The sequence below is a fragment of the Colossoma macropomum genome, unplaced genomic scaffold (genome assembly GCF_904425465.1).
Source record: "Colossoma macropomum unplaced genomic scaffold, Colossoma_macropomum, whole genome shotgun sequence".
NCBI classification, from domain to species: Eukaryota; Metazoa; Chordata; class Actinopteri; order Characiformes; family Serrasalmidae; genus Colossoma; species Colossoma macropomum.
Window position 1 is genome coordinate 25,107,639 of NW_023494791.1, and position 15,097 is coordinate 25,122,735.

Genomic DNA, 15,097 nt, shown 5'->3' on the forward strand with positions numbered 1-15,097 from the left:
AAAGACGTGAGAAGGAAACGCGAACAGAGCCTTTGACCTCAGCGCTGGAAACAGACAGTGAGTAGAAGTGTATATGTCATATCCAGTCATGTGGAAAAGAGACTGAAAGCAGTCACCACAGTGTGTTGTGGTGGTCACGTTCTTCAGAGAAAACCACAGTTTATTGCTTTCCTTCATTGTTTCAAAAGTAAAGTTAAATATTAAATGTCTTAAATGATTTTTGTAACACATGGGCAGTGTCTCCTGTGTAATAGCACAAACACCAAAAAACAAAAAAAGTTGACTGCATTGGCCGGGAATCGAACCCGGGCCTCCCGCGTGGCAGGCGAGAATTCTACCACTGAACCACCAATGCTGACATGAAAGGGAAGAAGGAGCATGTGACTTTAAGCAGGAAGTACCACGTCTTGTTGCCACATCAACAAAAGCTGGGGGAGGAGCTGAAAGATTTAGAGAGCTGTGCCTCACACCAACCGGGGCGACAAGCAAACAATTGTTCCTTCCTTACGACCCCCCTCTTCCCATGTTTCTGCCCTTCCCCCTACCTTCTTCTGCCTGCCGCTCTCGCTCTCCTGTCCATTCTTGCTCACTCGTCTGCTCTCAGCCCTGCTCTGCCTGCGGTATTCAAATGACACCTGAGGCTGCTGAGTGTTAATGCTGGTGGACAGGCATGACCCCCGGTTTGGGGGTGGGGGTATGGGGGGTGGGGGTATGGGGGGCGGGGGGGTGGGGGGGTGCTGCTGCAAAGTATGCATTATTTTGTGAGATCTCAAAATAAATGGGGCAGAAGTAATACGGCAGTTTTCAGCCAGAAGAATAATTGTGAGTTTGTGAGCTATAACCTCAAACACACATTCACTCTGTTTTTCTTACGATCCTTCACGGCTTCTCTCTCTCTCTCTCTTTCTATAGGTAAGGCTGAAGATGACCTGGCAGTGAGGGCAGCTATGTACAGTGTACTATTTAATATCTATACTGACAGTGGTAGTTGGAAGAGTGGCCTGCAGATCCTGGACCGGGCCATCAGAGAGATGCCCCGCAGCCCACAGAGACTGTGAGTTCATATGACCAGGGCAAATACAAGTCAAAGGGATATTCTTATAATGTATTTTTATTAACATATGTGTACAGTAGGTGTAGGAATGTGCTTAGTACCTACAGGGACATATGGTTGATAAACAACAGAAAAGACAGGGACAAACAGAAATGTCAAGCCAGACAGCGCTGTGCTTGTGTCTGCGTCATATTCTGCTCATGTATGTCTTTACTTGCATGACTGTTTTTTATACGTGTGTGTGTGTGTGTGTGTGTGTGCAGACTCCTTTATAAGCAGCGGGTGCTGGCGAAGGCTAAGCTAGGAGAGAGTATTGTGCTGGATATGCAGAGGTTTAAAGAAGAGGGAGAGCAGGCCTGTGCTCTGATGTGGCATCGCGTGGCTCTCTGCGTCGAAGACACACAGCAACAGTTGGCCTGCTACCAGAATGCCATCAGCACCCTAAAGGTGCATAGAAAATACCATCATGTCCTCACTCTCAGGCAAAAAACCTTGTATCTCCAACATGGTAGCTGTATAGGAGAAGGAAAAAACATTCTTAGCTTTCAGTCTAACTTAATGTGAAGAGATTTCATTCCATGCAAGTCTGGGCCATTTCTACTTGACTGTTCAGCACGAAATTTGACCACAGTGTAAAGGCAGCTGTTGTTTTTCAATTATGTCAAATAATGAGAATTGATAGAAATGGAGATGTAGAATATTGGTCCACTAATGATGTTTACACAGGCATATGTGCCAATTATAGTTCTTTTTTACATGAACATTTTGTAATCTCAGTTTATTTAGAATTAAGATAAGATAATCCTTTATTAGTCCCACAGTGGGGAAATCCACAGTGCTACAGCAGGGATAGCAAGGCACTCAAGAAAAGAAGTAACACAAAGAGAATGAATAAAAAAGGTAATTAACCTTGTTAATTACTTAACACGGTTACAGTTTGTTACTTATTACTATATAGACAATATATATAATACTGAAGATGAAAAAAATCAACTTTCTCCTTCACAAAATTAACAATATAAAACATGAATAGAAAAGCAAAGAAATCTGTACACTATAAGAATATTTTTTTACATATTGTACGTGGAATATTGCACGTGGAGTAGTGCACAAGATGTGTTGATTATATGGCACATGGGTATGGTGATGAATTAACAATGTAAACATAAATAGGAAAGCAAAAAAATCTTTACACTATAAGAAAATTTCACATGTATTGAACATGGGATATTGCACACAGAGTACTGCACATGAAGTATTGATTATATTGCACACACTACATATTTATTAGTCAAGCTGTTTTTGTTACTGTGCCTGTAAGAACGATAGCACTGGTAGAACTGATAGGACTGATAAGATTGATGACCTTTGTTCTGATAAAAAGCAGTCCAGGCTGAAACGTTCCATGTAACTTTTATTTTGAATTGGCAGAGCTACTTTTACTATGTTTAAATACATTGTGTTTACAAAAAAGTACTGAAAATTTGGTATACTAGGAAATAGCCTCTGTAGCATTTTCTGTTCCAGTTCTAGGGGTAGAAAATATCATCATATGTAACATACAATTATCGTTTAAACATATATCCAAATCTCAAATGTAGCCTTGTGATTCAAAGATCTTCATTTGAAAACGTGACTTGGCCACAGTTTAGAGAATTTGCATTGCAACATGTGCATTTATGTAATGACACCTGCTGGACATTCATGTGGACTACATACAGTTAACTCAAACAGGTGTAGACTATAGTACCCTTGCGTTGAGGTGTATATTATTTATTATTAACATTGTGCAAGCATATGATGTTTACATTGTATTGTCTCTTTCTAGAGTGCCAGTAGTCAGCGGCAGAAGGTGGATTTTCTGCTGGAATTTGGGGAATGGCTGTACTGTAGTAATTTTCCTGTGGTTGATGCACAGACGCAGATTCAGAGTGCCATAGACATCCTTCTCTCCGCCACTACTAACATGACCCAGAGCCTTGGTAACCTAGCTAATCTATTTATTGAGATAATACAGGCTAATACACATGCAGATGTGAAAATCATGTGAAAGTTCTCATGATGTGGATCTTTTGGTGGCCTGGAGTATAGCTGAATCAGTGTGCAGAGAGACAAACTGAAGCTTGCTGAAACAAGTTCAGTAACTAGATTCATAGATTCTTGCAATGAAATGTAATACCTTAATCCTCTTTACGGAGCATTCTTTGTTGGTAATCCAGAAATTAATTTGAACATTCTCAGTTTCGTATCTACTCTGTCTCTTACTTGTCTCTAATAGCATATTTGTTCCTGTTAGAGACCTCTGGGCAGCCAGAAGGGGTGATTCCAGTCAGCTGTCTATCTGAGCTGAGGGAAGTGTGGCGTCTCGACGGCCTAGTGAGAGCACATACGCTGCTGGCTTTCATTGAGTCCAGAGTAACCCCTCAGCACCAGCAGTACCTGCTCCTGGCGTATTCCTCTGTGCTGCAGATCTGGAAGGTGAAGACACAAGACTCTAAGGAGTGTCAGCTTTTCTTTTTTGTGTTCATGATGTACAGTGCAGTCCATAAGTAACTGGAGAGTGACACAGTTTTGTTTTTATTCTTTACTCCAGCAGCACATTGGATTTGAAATGTATGGAATGTTAGTTTTAATTTTAGAGAACCCTATAGAAATATTTTTATTCAGCATTCCCCATTTTACACACCCCATTTTAAGATTTTCCAGTTTCTTTAGTAAGGTTTATGGGTGATTGCACTGCAGTGATCTCTGAGCTTGAGTGCAAAAGTGATTTTCCCCAAAAGTATAGCTGCTGTCATTAAAGCGTGTTGTTTGTTTACAGTACTTAAAAGGCGTTTGTTACTCTTGTATATGGAATGATGCAGATTCTTCTCATTTAATCTTCACTGCTTAGCCTGGTACAGTGACAACTGTAGTTATTTTTGTAATCGCTCATAGGGTATAAAGGCGTGCACAATGCATTTGGCAGCTTAACTGTAAGCAGTAAGTCTTGCACTGTGGTGCATGGCCTATTCATATTTTTGGAACACCTTTCTTTGTTTTCATTTAGTTTCAGTTTTGTTATTGTTCGATCATTCCATGTTTAGGTAAAAAGTACATTTGGTTAGTAATTTGGTTTTGCACTTTTTCATCTGCTTTTGTACATAGTAGTAGTTTACTATTTTTAGCACGCCCACTAAAGATTTAGATACTGCAAATTAGGGGTGGGCAATGGTAACATTATTTTGTTGTCATCAATTATATTACAATACCCCTTTCTGTGCATATCATGGATATTGTCAGTACTTATTGAGAGCATGATTACTTCTGTTTCAGTGGAAACAATGTAAAACTTGATTCAAAAATGATTCTGCTCAATTTTTTTAATGTGGCACTATTGGTGCTTTTTTCTGTTTCCACTTATCAAACCTCAGAAAAACAAAATATGGTTTATCGTGAAAATGTCACGATAGTATCATGATACGATATTTTTGCTCCCGCCTCTACTGTGAATGCATATTTCCTATAAAGTTGTCTCTCCTTGCTGTTCACACTGACCAGCATAAAGTTTTAATTCATTAATTTAACTGAACACTAATTTTGTTAGAATATATTCAGCTGGACAGCAGATGTCGGACATTAGTTGACCTTTTTGGAAAAGTCTAAATTATTTAAAGGTTGCCTGGAGGAGGGTGTATGATATTGAAATACCCGAAGGACAATGAGCAAGCATTGTATTTGTGGCAAGATCTGTAAGAATGGATGGGGCTTAAAGATCCATCCATCTACGATGAGGCTTTTAGTGAATACAGGAGTGGCACAGCACACAGGGAAGCATAATCCTGGTGAGATGCAGGATGAGCCAGGCTGGGAGTCACCCCACAGTGTGCAGAACCCTAAGTGCTGCAAATAACTCACCTTAGCATCAAGTCCAAGAGGGAAAGGATCCAATGGCCAGCGGCTAACAAGGCATCACTGTGGAACCAGCTAGACAATGATGTAGAACAGACTTGCTATGCAATCGTAGGGGAGATTTTGACAGAAAACCTCGAGCTGTGACAGCAATCACTGTGAACCTTGCCTCTGAAAGATTTGGAGAAGAGCAAGGGAAAACTGATGGGGGCCCTTACTTGAAGAATCAGATAGGAGCTGAAGACCCTAAGGTGCCAGTAAAAGCAAGCAGGGGAGGCAGAGTGCAAAGCCCTGACCCAACTGACATGCATCCTGAAGAAGACGATCATTGTGCTACATCGATCAGAGTGGCGTTGGAGGCATCGCCGCGAAAGAGCCCATAAGCGGGCTACATTCATAGCCAACCCTTACAATTTCACAAAGAGCTGTTAGGACAAAAACGCAGTTGCAGGCTGGTATGCTTACAAAAAGAACTAGACCATTTCCTGAAGCAAACATGCCGCAATCCAACAAGAAAGCAGGAGCTAGGAGAGTGCAGCACCACGATCAACCATCCTGAACCAAACGTGCAGTTTGATATGTCAAAGCTGCAGCTGAGCAAAGTTCAGGAGGTCACCCAGAAAGCAAGAGTGGGTTCTGCAAAGACCTAACAGCACCTGAAACAAGGTTTACAAGAACTGTTCAAAACTTTTTGTGTGCCTGTGGGAGATCCTGCGAGTAATCTGGAGAAGGGGCAAGATTCCGGACCAGTGATGAGTTTCCGAAGGTGTCTGGATCCCAAAGGAGGAGAACTTCTTCAGTGTCATCTTCAGCCATCTCTGTAGCTTCTTCTTAATGAACAGCTTTATTGACACATCAGTCCAAAAAGGGTGGCATTCAGGCATCTCAGAATGTTTGGAACACGCAGGAGTGGTCACAAAGCTTATCAGAGAGGCCAGGGAGAACAAGGATAACCTGTCAGTGCTGTGGCTTGACATTAGTGAATGTATATGGCTCTGTACCGCACAAGGCAGTGCAGCTCACACTGGTCAAACATCACGTCCCCAGCAGAATTAGAGCTCTCATAGCCGACTATTGTAGTAACTTCAGGCTGAGAGTCTTCTCTGGAGCAGTTACATCAGCTGGAACAAGATCAAGGTTGGGAGGATCACAGGGTGCACAGTCTCAGTGATCGTGTTCTCCCTGGGGAGGAACTTCGCAAAACGTTGGCTGAACCAGAATGTAGGGCCAAAGACAAAATCTGCCCAATGCCAACCACCCATCAGGGCATTCATAGATGACCTGACAGTCACAACTTAGTCAGTCTCAGGTTGGTTGCAGGTGGACTCTCCGAGGGCTTGAGAAGCTGATGGAATGGGCCCGAATAAGCTTCAGACCAGCCAAGTCGGGATACATGGTGCTGAGAAACAGAAAAGTAACCTGATAGTCATTGTTTCATTTAAAGGGCCCACATCATGAAAAAAAGAGAGAGGGGTGAAGAGAGAGATTGGAAAATTTATGTAAAAAAAGTGGTTTTTGCTACAACCAAAACATACAAACATTATAAGTGCAAGGGGAAAGAAATAAAATACCAAAAATGGTGGGATTGGGGCCCTTTAAAATCCACTGTGCCCATTGGGTTCAGCTGCTTACAGATTGGACTAATAATGTTACGATACTTTACTATAATGGTAAATATTCGGGTTGCTGCTAGCATAGTGTACCAATTGAAGACATTAAATCAATGAAAACAGCATGGTTTGCTTTGTTAAATTACAAAAGCTTTCAAGGTGCATCACTTAAATGAATTTAACTTCTCCACATATGCCTTTAATTCAGGTGTCCATGGAATCAGCACAGGAAGTCATTAAAGAGGAGCTGAGGAATCCTGCTGTCATGGCTCCACCTGCGTCAGCAGCCAGCAACAAAAAAGACAAGGAAAAAGAGAAAGAAAAGGAGAAAGGCAAAAAGTCAAAAGAGGTTTGGCCCTTACCTACGCAATGCCTGTTTTTAAAAACTGTTAAACGTTATTAATCCCCAAACTAAAATAAGCAAACATAAATGTATAAATTATAACAATTTAAGCCTTGCTTCTGCACACATCAGTCTTGGAAAATGCCCCCCTCTCTCCATCCCGTCCAGCCCCCTCTTGTTGAGAAAAAGCCCAGAGGCCCGGTTTCAGACTCCTTCCCGCCTTCCAGCCCAGAGGAGTGGGCTCAGTTCGAATGTTCTGAGGAGGTCCGCCAAGCTTTCAGACATGACAGTGGCCCTTACTCCATCAACAGGCACAGCATCAGTGTGCAGGTCAGTGGTCTCCACTAGGAGGTGATGCACTCTCTACATGCTGTCAGTCATTAGTTGGTCCCAGTCTTTTACTCTGTTCCCTGACACATATAATCAAAGATCCAGCATAGTAGAAAAACCTTGCATCGATCCCTACTGTGATCTCTGAGTTTCAGTTAGCTTACTTGTGGGTGAAGTGTGGATATTGACCTTTATGCTCAGTCAGCGTGAAAGTGGAGGCAGTTTTACTCTGCTGAGAGACAAAGACAGGTACATGCTCAATTGATTTGCTGAACTGAATGTGATGAAGTTGAATCACCCCACAGAAAAATGACCATGATCTCTTGTCCCACTGATTTGATCAGAACTAGCAAGTTTATGGATGAATGCAATTCAACATGTTTTAAAGACAATGGACAGACTGCACCAAAGAAAATATTATACAGATGAACACAAATTTATTCATAAATCTATTCCTGTGTATAAGTTTACACGACTGTAATCCCAATCTCTGCCTGCTGTTTTAGAAAAAAATGGCAGTGCTGCCATCTAGCTATGAGTGGAGCTTCCTACCACATGTTTTTGTTGTCATTGGTTTAGGAATAAATAAATAAAAAAGGACCTGAGAGGCTCAAAATGCAGCATAGGGATGTTCAACATGCAAAATAGTGACTCAAAAACAAGTTAAAAGATTTTGTAGCTGTCCTTATTGAGGAAATTGTAACTTGTGGATTCAGAAAGTATATTTCAATTTTACCTTTGCTGTGATTTCCCATCTGACATTTGTTGTGATATGATGCACCTTAGCTGACTGAGCCAGAGCTTTCACGCAGTAAAAGCGACATACACCAGATCATGTTCTGCTCATAAACCTTGAGTGGAAACCACGTTGACGTGCAACAGCCTGCACATGTCTAGGTGGATACCATTAGCACCCAAGAGTCATGGTGTATAAAGTGGAGGGATCGCAACCTTTTTATTTTCCTTCGGTAGGGCAGTTTTGATAGTCTTCTGTCAGCTGTACTCTAACAGTTCAGAGACGCTGGACACAGTAGAGCAGGCAGAAGCCCATTTAACTACACCATCACCCACCCTGTGAATCCCACTGGAACAAATAGTTCAGATAGAACATAGTGCCAAAGAAGTGACTTTTGTTTCCGCTATGTCAAAAATCTATTTACCATTACCACTTTTCACATTTCACTTTTATCAGTAGTCCATCTTTTCGCATCATCCAGACATAAAAACTTCTTTTGCAAAATTTAGGCATTCTTGGGAATTTCTAGCTTTTACATCCAGGTTTTTTATGTGCATTTTCAAAATTAGCAAAAAAGTGGTGGATAGAAAACCAACTGTAGAGATTCACAGGGCTTTACATAGAAACAGATGTGGCTGTTGCATTGTCTGCTTTTTTGTTGTTTTAAGAATTTTGTGGACTAAACGTTTAAATACATTGTGCATAAATGCTATGTCTGTGTCTTTGCATGCTCACAGAGCCGAACTCTGTTCTATCTGGATGTCCTAGTGAGAGAGCTGGAGTCTGTATCTCTGACCCCACTAACACTGCCTCCTCTGCACTTGGCTGAGGTCATTGCTCATGACCTCTCACTCAGCAAGAGTCACTCCGACCTTTACCGCCTCAGGTACAGAGAGCTGGTTTTGCCAGCTCTACAGACAGCAGATACAGTTGTATGCCATAGATATTGGGTCACTCTGCATTGTCCTATTCTAATTCGAATTTCGCATCAGTGTCTCTAAACATTGGACACTTGGACTGGGCCTTGAGTCAGTGTCTTTCAAACCTTTCACTTTTGGGAGAGGTTTCCTCCTCTTGTGTTACTTTTTGGTCAATGAAACATCAGTCGCTGCACATGCTTATTAAGCTTCTATCTTTTCAATACGTACTATTCGACACTACTTAAGAAAGTATCCATGGAAGCCTAATGACAAGTTAATACAGAACTTTTGGAAGCTAGCACAGAAACTAAAGCATTGTAAAAAAAAAAATAATAATAATAATCAAACAAATAATCTAGAAAATTGTCAATTTATCACTTATGTTAAACCACCAAACAAAAAAAAGCAACTGCTAAATGCTACACTGTGCTAGCTAGGACAGTTACCTGTAGCTTACATCAAAGGTCTGCACATTTTTCTTATTGAGTAACCTTAGCAGATGCCTGACTCAAGTGGGAGTGGACAAAGTGTAGCACAGATACAGTGTTTTGTAAAATCATAGTAACAAGTACTTACCTAAAAAATATATGCTAACTTCTCAACAGATGTGCATGTAATTTTTTGGTAAAAACAACTTGTCACTGTTATTTAATCATTTTATTATCAACTTATTACTGCTACAATTGCTCACCAATTATTTATTAGGAACTAGAAAACAAGCATTTAATTAATGGATACATACAACTTGTTACCATCATATTATCATAACATCTGTTGTTCCATGGCCTGTGGAAGATTACTGGAGGTCATTTTGGTATCATATCATACTTCAGAAGTTTTTACATTTTAAAATTGGAAAAAAATGAAAAACAGAAGTTACCAAAGACTACCATGACATAAAGTGCCACCATTTTTTTAATCATTTTTTTCTTAATAAATTGTCACTGACAAATTACTGCTTTCAAAAATGACATTCAGAACTCTACACAGACAGTTGTATGCAAAAGTTTGAATACTCTCTTTTTTATTGATTCTTTAAGTGAAAATAAGTTAACACATTCTTTAAGTGTTTCCTTTTTCTGCAAATTTTAGTGCACAGTTTCCATGTATTTAAGTTTAATATAAAAAAAAAACAAAGTATAAAATGTGCCATAATGTTTGCACAGGCCACATTTTGTGTTTTATTTTTTCCCCAATATATTAAAATTCAGAAAACAAACCGTTGTAAATAAAACTGTCCAGATGCATCTTATTTTCATTTATTTTCATTTAAAACATGTCATTTGACCAGGGGCACTCGAATTTTGGCATGCGACTATATGTACATTTATTATCTCAAACATGTAGTGTTTTTTTTCTAATACAATATTGTAATAATATCATAAATCGTGATAAAAGATGAGTAAACGTCCTGCTTTCACTTTTGCCCTAGGTTCACGTATGCTTGTATCTCTGTTCCTCCCCATAGTGTGTTTTACCACTGTACAAAGCCTGTACAGTAGTAGATTACCTTAGAGCTTTTCATGTATTTCAGGATAGTGAAGACCTGTTGCGACCTGGGACTTGAGTCTTCATCACCATTCAGAGAATCATTACTGAGCTTCGCTTTTGTTCCTGAAGATGAGCAGATGGCGTAAGAGATGTGTTTTTTATGTCATAGTATTGGTATATAGCATACCACATTGTTAAAATCTACAGGGACAACTCAGTAACGGCCCTGGTATTCATATTCAATGGAGTATGACAGTGGGTTTCAGAATAAAAAGGGAACTGAGATGTGCAGTAGAAAAATCAGCAGTATCAAAATAGGCGTTCTTGTGTGTTGGTTAGGTTGGCTTATGTGAAACTAAAGCATATCCTTCAGATACTGAGCTAAGCTATTGATTAGCATGCAAGCTGTGTGCATTTAGATGTAGATGTATTTAGGTTAATGTGGATAACCTTGGTTAATATGTTAGTATTTACTGCATGTTATAGATCAATAAATGTTGATGTATAATACCTTTTATTTGATCTTAGGTGTCGAAGCAGAATTGCTCTCCAGAGAGAAAGAAATGAATATGAGTCAGAGAGTAAAATCAGCAAGACAGATGAGGTTAGTTTGTTGCAAAACACATTACTGTAAAGGGCATTGGTGAATTGGAATTATCAGCCTCCCCTGCTGCTTCCTACTCTCTGTGACTTTCCTGTGTAAATCAAAGCAATACAGTAGCTAACATGTCTCCACTCTTCAGCTGCTGCCTCCTCACAGTGGGAGCACTGCATCTGTAGGCAGTGTGTCCAGGAAGAGGTGGGGCTGGTGCTCTGTGCAGGAGCTGTGGCTGGACAAGGCTGCTGTGTGTCTCAGTATGGGTCTGTACCAGCCTGCCAGGAGCCTGCTGGCTGAGGCTCACCTGGTGGCCAAGGTGAGAGAGGACACTCACAAGTGTTCATGCAGAGTTCTGTTGGCTGGTAAAGATTAAGCATCAGGGAAGAAAGTGCTGTGCACACATGTCCTGAATTTTATCCAGAAGTGCACAGAGTCAGCTGGCAGTCAGGTTCCTCTATATCAGTGACTCATTCATGTCATACACCGATCAGCCATAACATCAGAGCCACCTCCTTGTTTCTACAAACATTGTCCATTTTATCAGCTCCACGTACCTTTTGGGAGCACTTTGTAATTCTACATAATTTACATCTGTTTCTCTGCGTACATTGTTAGCCCCCTTTCACTCTGTTCTTCAATGGTCAGGTTCCCCAGGACCGCCACAGAGTAGATATTATTTAGGTGGTGGATCATTCTCACCACTCCAGTGACACTGATGTGGTGGTGGCTTGTTGTGGATCAGACTCAGTGTCACTGCTGGACTGAGAATAGTCCACCAACCAAAAATATCCAGCCAACAGAATCCTGTGATTATTGATGAAGGACTACTGGATGACTAACACAAACTGTGCAGCAACAGATGAGCTGCTGTCTCCACCACATCAGTGTCACGGCAGTGCTGAGACTTATTCACCACCCAAATAATACCTGCTCTGTGGTGGACCTGTGGGGGTCCTGACCATTGAAGAACAGGATGCAAGGGGGCTAACAGATGGACTACAGTCTGTAATTGTAGAACTATGAAGTGCGTCTATATACTAAGTGAAGCTGATAAAATGGACAGTGTGTGTAGAAACAAGAAGATGGTTTTAATGTTATGGCTGATCATTGTACTCATGCTATATATGCCTGTGTACTTCCAGGGACTTGGAGACCAGACGTCATTTGCTAGGAGTTACCACTTGTTGGCTTTTCTGGTCAGTCAGGAGCAGCATCATGTTCAAGCCCTTGCTTTATTGAAGCAGGCTGAGGAGATAGGTGGGGATGAGGATTTCTGGTTCCACCTCACTCAAAGCCTCCTGAACACCACAGCCGAGTGTGCGGGAGAGGACATGTACACCCAGGTTCATTTTATTCATTTATACAGATACTATGTTTTTTTGTTCTTTTTTGTTTTCATCTGAAAGGATTTTAAATGGATCATAAAGATTTTATTCATCTGCAATGATTAGGCAGCCTTTCTGGATGGCAGTAAAACACACAACTATCAGAAGAGAACTTGTTAATGTGTAGAAGCTTAAAAAAAGTGAACGTGAATGTGAAATACTGGTCTACATGCCCAGTATTAAAGATCGTTGTTAAAACACAGATGCAGTAAAATGAGTCTTGTGTATTCACGTGCAAAATAACTTTTAGCACAAAGCATGTGTATATTCTTTGGTTTGAAACTGGTTTTGTGTTCCACCTTTGAGTTATAAATGCAAGCAATTTATAGGTTTAGTGCTATAGCGCCATCTGCTGGACAAAAACTCAGTTGCACCACTTTGACTATGGATGTAAAACTGGACTCTAAGACTACGTTCACGTGGCTAAAGTGGCACAAATCTGAGTTTTCTCATTTTTAATGTGCCACAGGTGTGATGTTTTCTCACAAATCAGATCTGAGCCACTTTGAGCTTGTTTACACCTTGCATTAACCAGTGGTTTGTGTCCAGATTATATCTGGATAAAGTTTGGCCGGATTACACTTACACTGTTCACTAAAATCCCTGGTCCCCAGTGTGTCCAGATAAAATCCAATTCTACTTTCCCGGGTAAAAAGCACATTGACATGTACGCAGTTTCTGTTTTACTTTTGTTAGCTTTTTCCCTTAATATGACGAGTTGACAAGCTTGGGCACTTTCATCTGCCCAGATTGCAAGAATGCTCTTGGTTTTTGGATAATTTTAGGCTTGTGTACCCTTTGTCTTTAGTTTCCTTGTTTATCCTCTCACCTGCTCATCAACATTTGGCAGATGCTTTTCCGCTCTCATAATTATATACGGATAACAAAAACGCATTCTGTTTACTTTGGTGTTAAAGGTGATAATTTATGAATTTTTTTTACTGCACGTGCACCACCATTGATTGTTAATGTGGCAGCAGAGCCTAGCTTGAAGTGAATACCAGCATATGCTGCAAAAACATCTGCCCTTTTTTGCCCAGCTGAGAGCTGCTCAGAGCATCTTCACGATCATGGCTTGTTTTTACTAGTTTGTTTGTTGTTGCTCATGACATATGGTTTATTCAGTGGGATGTGCTAATGTGTATCATTTCAGGGTATAGGTTCACACTGACATTAATGACAGGTAAGAGTCACTTACCCACGCAATGGATTGGGTCAAATCTGAAACGTTGCGACTTGCAGTGTGAGTGTAGCCTAAGCACAGTAACTGTTGAAAGTAACCTCATAGCAAAGAGGTCTTTAACATCACATCTAATTCTCCGAGAAATATTGTAAAACATTAGTTATATAATGTCATAGTTCATGTACTTAAAAAAATAAAATTATTAATATATGAATCAAAATAATACATTAAAATAATATTTATTTGATTAAACATAGACAGGTAACATTTATTTAGCACAGTCTGAAAAGGTCTTTGTCTTACAAAGTATTTTATTTTGGAAGGATAACTTACAGAACAGTTAAATAGATCAAGAAGTGTTCATCATAAATTGCCAGAGCAGTTGCTTTATTGTACCTTTAGAGGTCCCAGTGTAAACATTGGCTTTGTTTCTTCCAATTCTACACAGTTGCTGGAACCAGAATATTTTTTAACCATCTACTTTCACTAAACAAAGGTAGCAAACAGAATGGAATTTCTGGAGGAAAAGGAAATGCACTGTGACATTTTTTCAACAGGTTGAACCACTTATATAGAATGTTCCATCTGTGTTTGTTTTTTCCATCTATGTTCCATCTGTGTTTGATGCGAAGATTCTGTAGGAGAGAGTTATTGTAAATGGTTTCTTCTCTGTAGGTGTGCCAGATAGTAGACAGAGCCATCGGCCTTCTCAAATCAGCTCTGGAGCAGAGACCGAATCGAGCTCCTGTTCTCTATTTCTACATTGCATCACTGCAGGCCAAGTAGGTTGCATGTGTGTGTGTGTGTGTGTGTGTGTGTGTGTGTGTGTTTTTTTTATTTGTTTATTCTGTCTCATTTTCAGTAACGTTCACACATTTTCTAGCAGAAGTGGATATCTTGCACTAAGTCTTGTGTCTTGGTGTTGTCTTGTAGAGGTGCAGTGCTGTGTCGCTCTACACTTAGGCCTGCTTGTGCTGACCGGGTCAAAACGGTGGAGAGACTGAAGTCAGTTTGTGACACTCTGAAACACAGTGCTGCAGCTCTACTCCAGCATGGCTACAGAACCCCCGCTGCTGAGACAACTCTAGAGCAGGCAAGCTCTCTGAGGTACACCTCACACATCTGGAGCATAATTATTGCTCTTTGGTCTTTTAAGAAACACTATGTGCTTTTCATTATACTGGAAATATGCTGTAAATTGAGTGATGAATAATGTATGAGATACATACAGTGCAGTCATTCCATATGCTAAGGAAGATAACCAAGGTGTTGAGATCGTTTGAGAATGTTTTTGTACATCCATCATTTACCTTGTCTCTGTTTTTTATTTTGTGAAGAATGCTGGCCATGCTTACTTCCGTCAAAGAAGAGAAACAGCAGCACCTACTCGAGGCCCTCATGCTTATGCAGCAGGCTGTGTCCCTGCAGGAGGAAGTGCTTTCCCATTGCCTTAAGCTTCTCCCAACTCATGAGGTATCTTTTCCATAATTTAAGCGTGTAAAGGCACTGGAGGCTAAACGTTTGCAGTGCACTATGTGGTGTCTGAATGGCAAAGT

The 15,097-nt window shown here is 40.5% G+C and overlaps 1 protein-coding gene and 1 non-coding gene across 2 annotated transcripts in view; one reads left to right on the plus strand and one right to left on the minus strand.

Annotated features, from left to right (window-relative positions):
• Positions 1 to 15,097, plus strand: part of LOC118810061 (cilia- and flagella-associated protein 46) — a 64,175-nt gene that overhangs the window by 21,771 nt on the left and 27,307 nt on the right. The window contains 15 exon segments of the mRNA XM_036573579.1: positions 735 to 822; positions 913 to 1,054; positions 1,318 to 1,501; positions 2,883 to 3,036; positions 3,351 to 3,532; positions 6,764 to 6,904; positions 7,067 to 7,228; positions 8,702 to 8,850; positions 10,419 to 10,517; positions 10,904 to 10,979; positions 11,119 to 11,289; positions 12,116 to 12,316; positions 14,217 to 14,323; positions 14,475 to 14,648; positions 14,879 to 15,014. Of these exon segments, the coding sequence (XP_036429472.1) occupies positions 735 to 822; positions 913 to 1,054; positions 1,318 to 1,501; positions 2,883 to 3,036; positions 3,351 to 3,532; positions 6,764 to 6,904; positions 7,067 to 7,228; positions 8,702 to 8,850; positions 10,419 to 10,517; positions 10,904 to 10,979; positions 11,119 to 11,289; positions 12,116 to 12,316; positions 14,217 to 14,323; positions 14,475 to 14,648; positions 14,879 to 15,014 (2,166 nt within the window).
• Positions 285 to 355, minus strand: trnag-gcc. The gene has a single exon. It is a non-coding gene; the product is annotated as a tRNA-Gly (tRNA).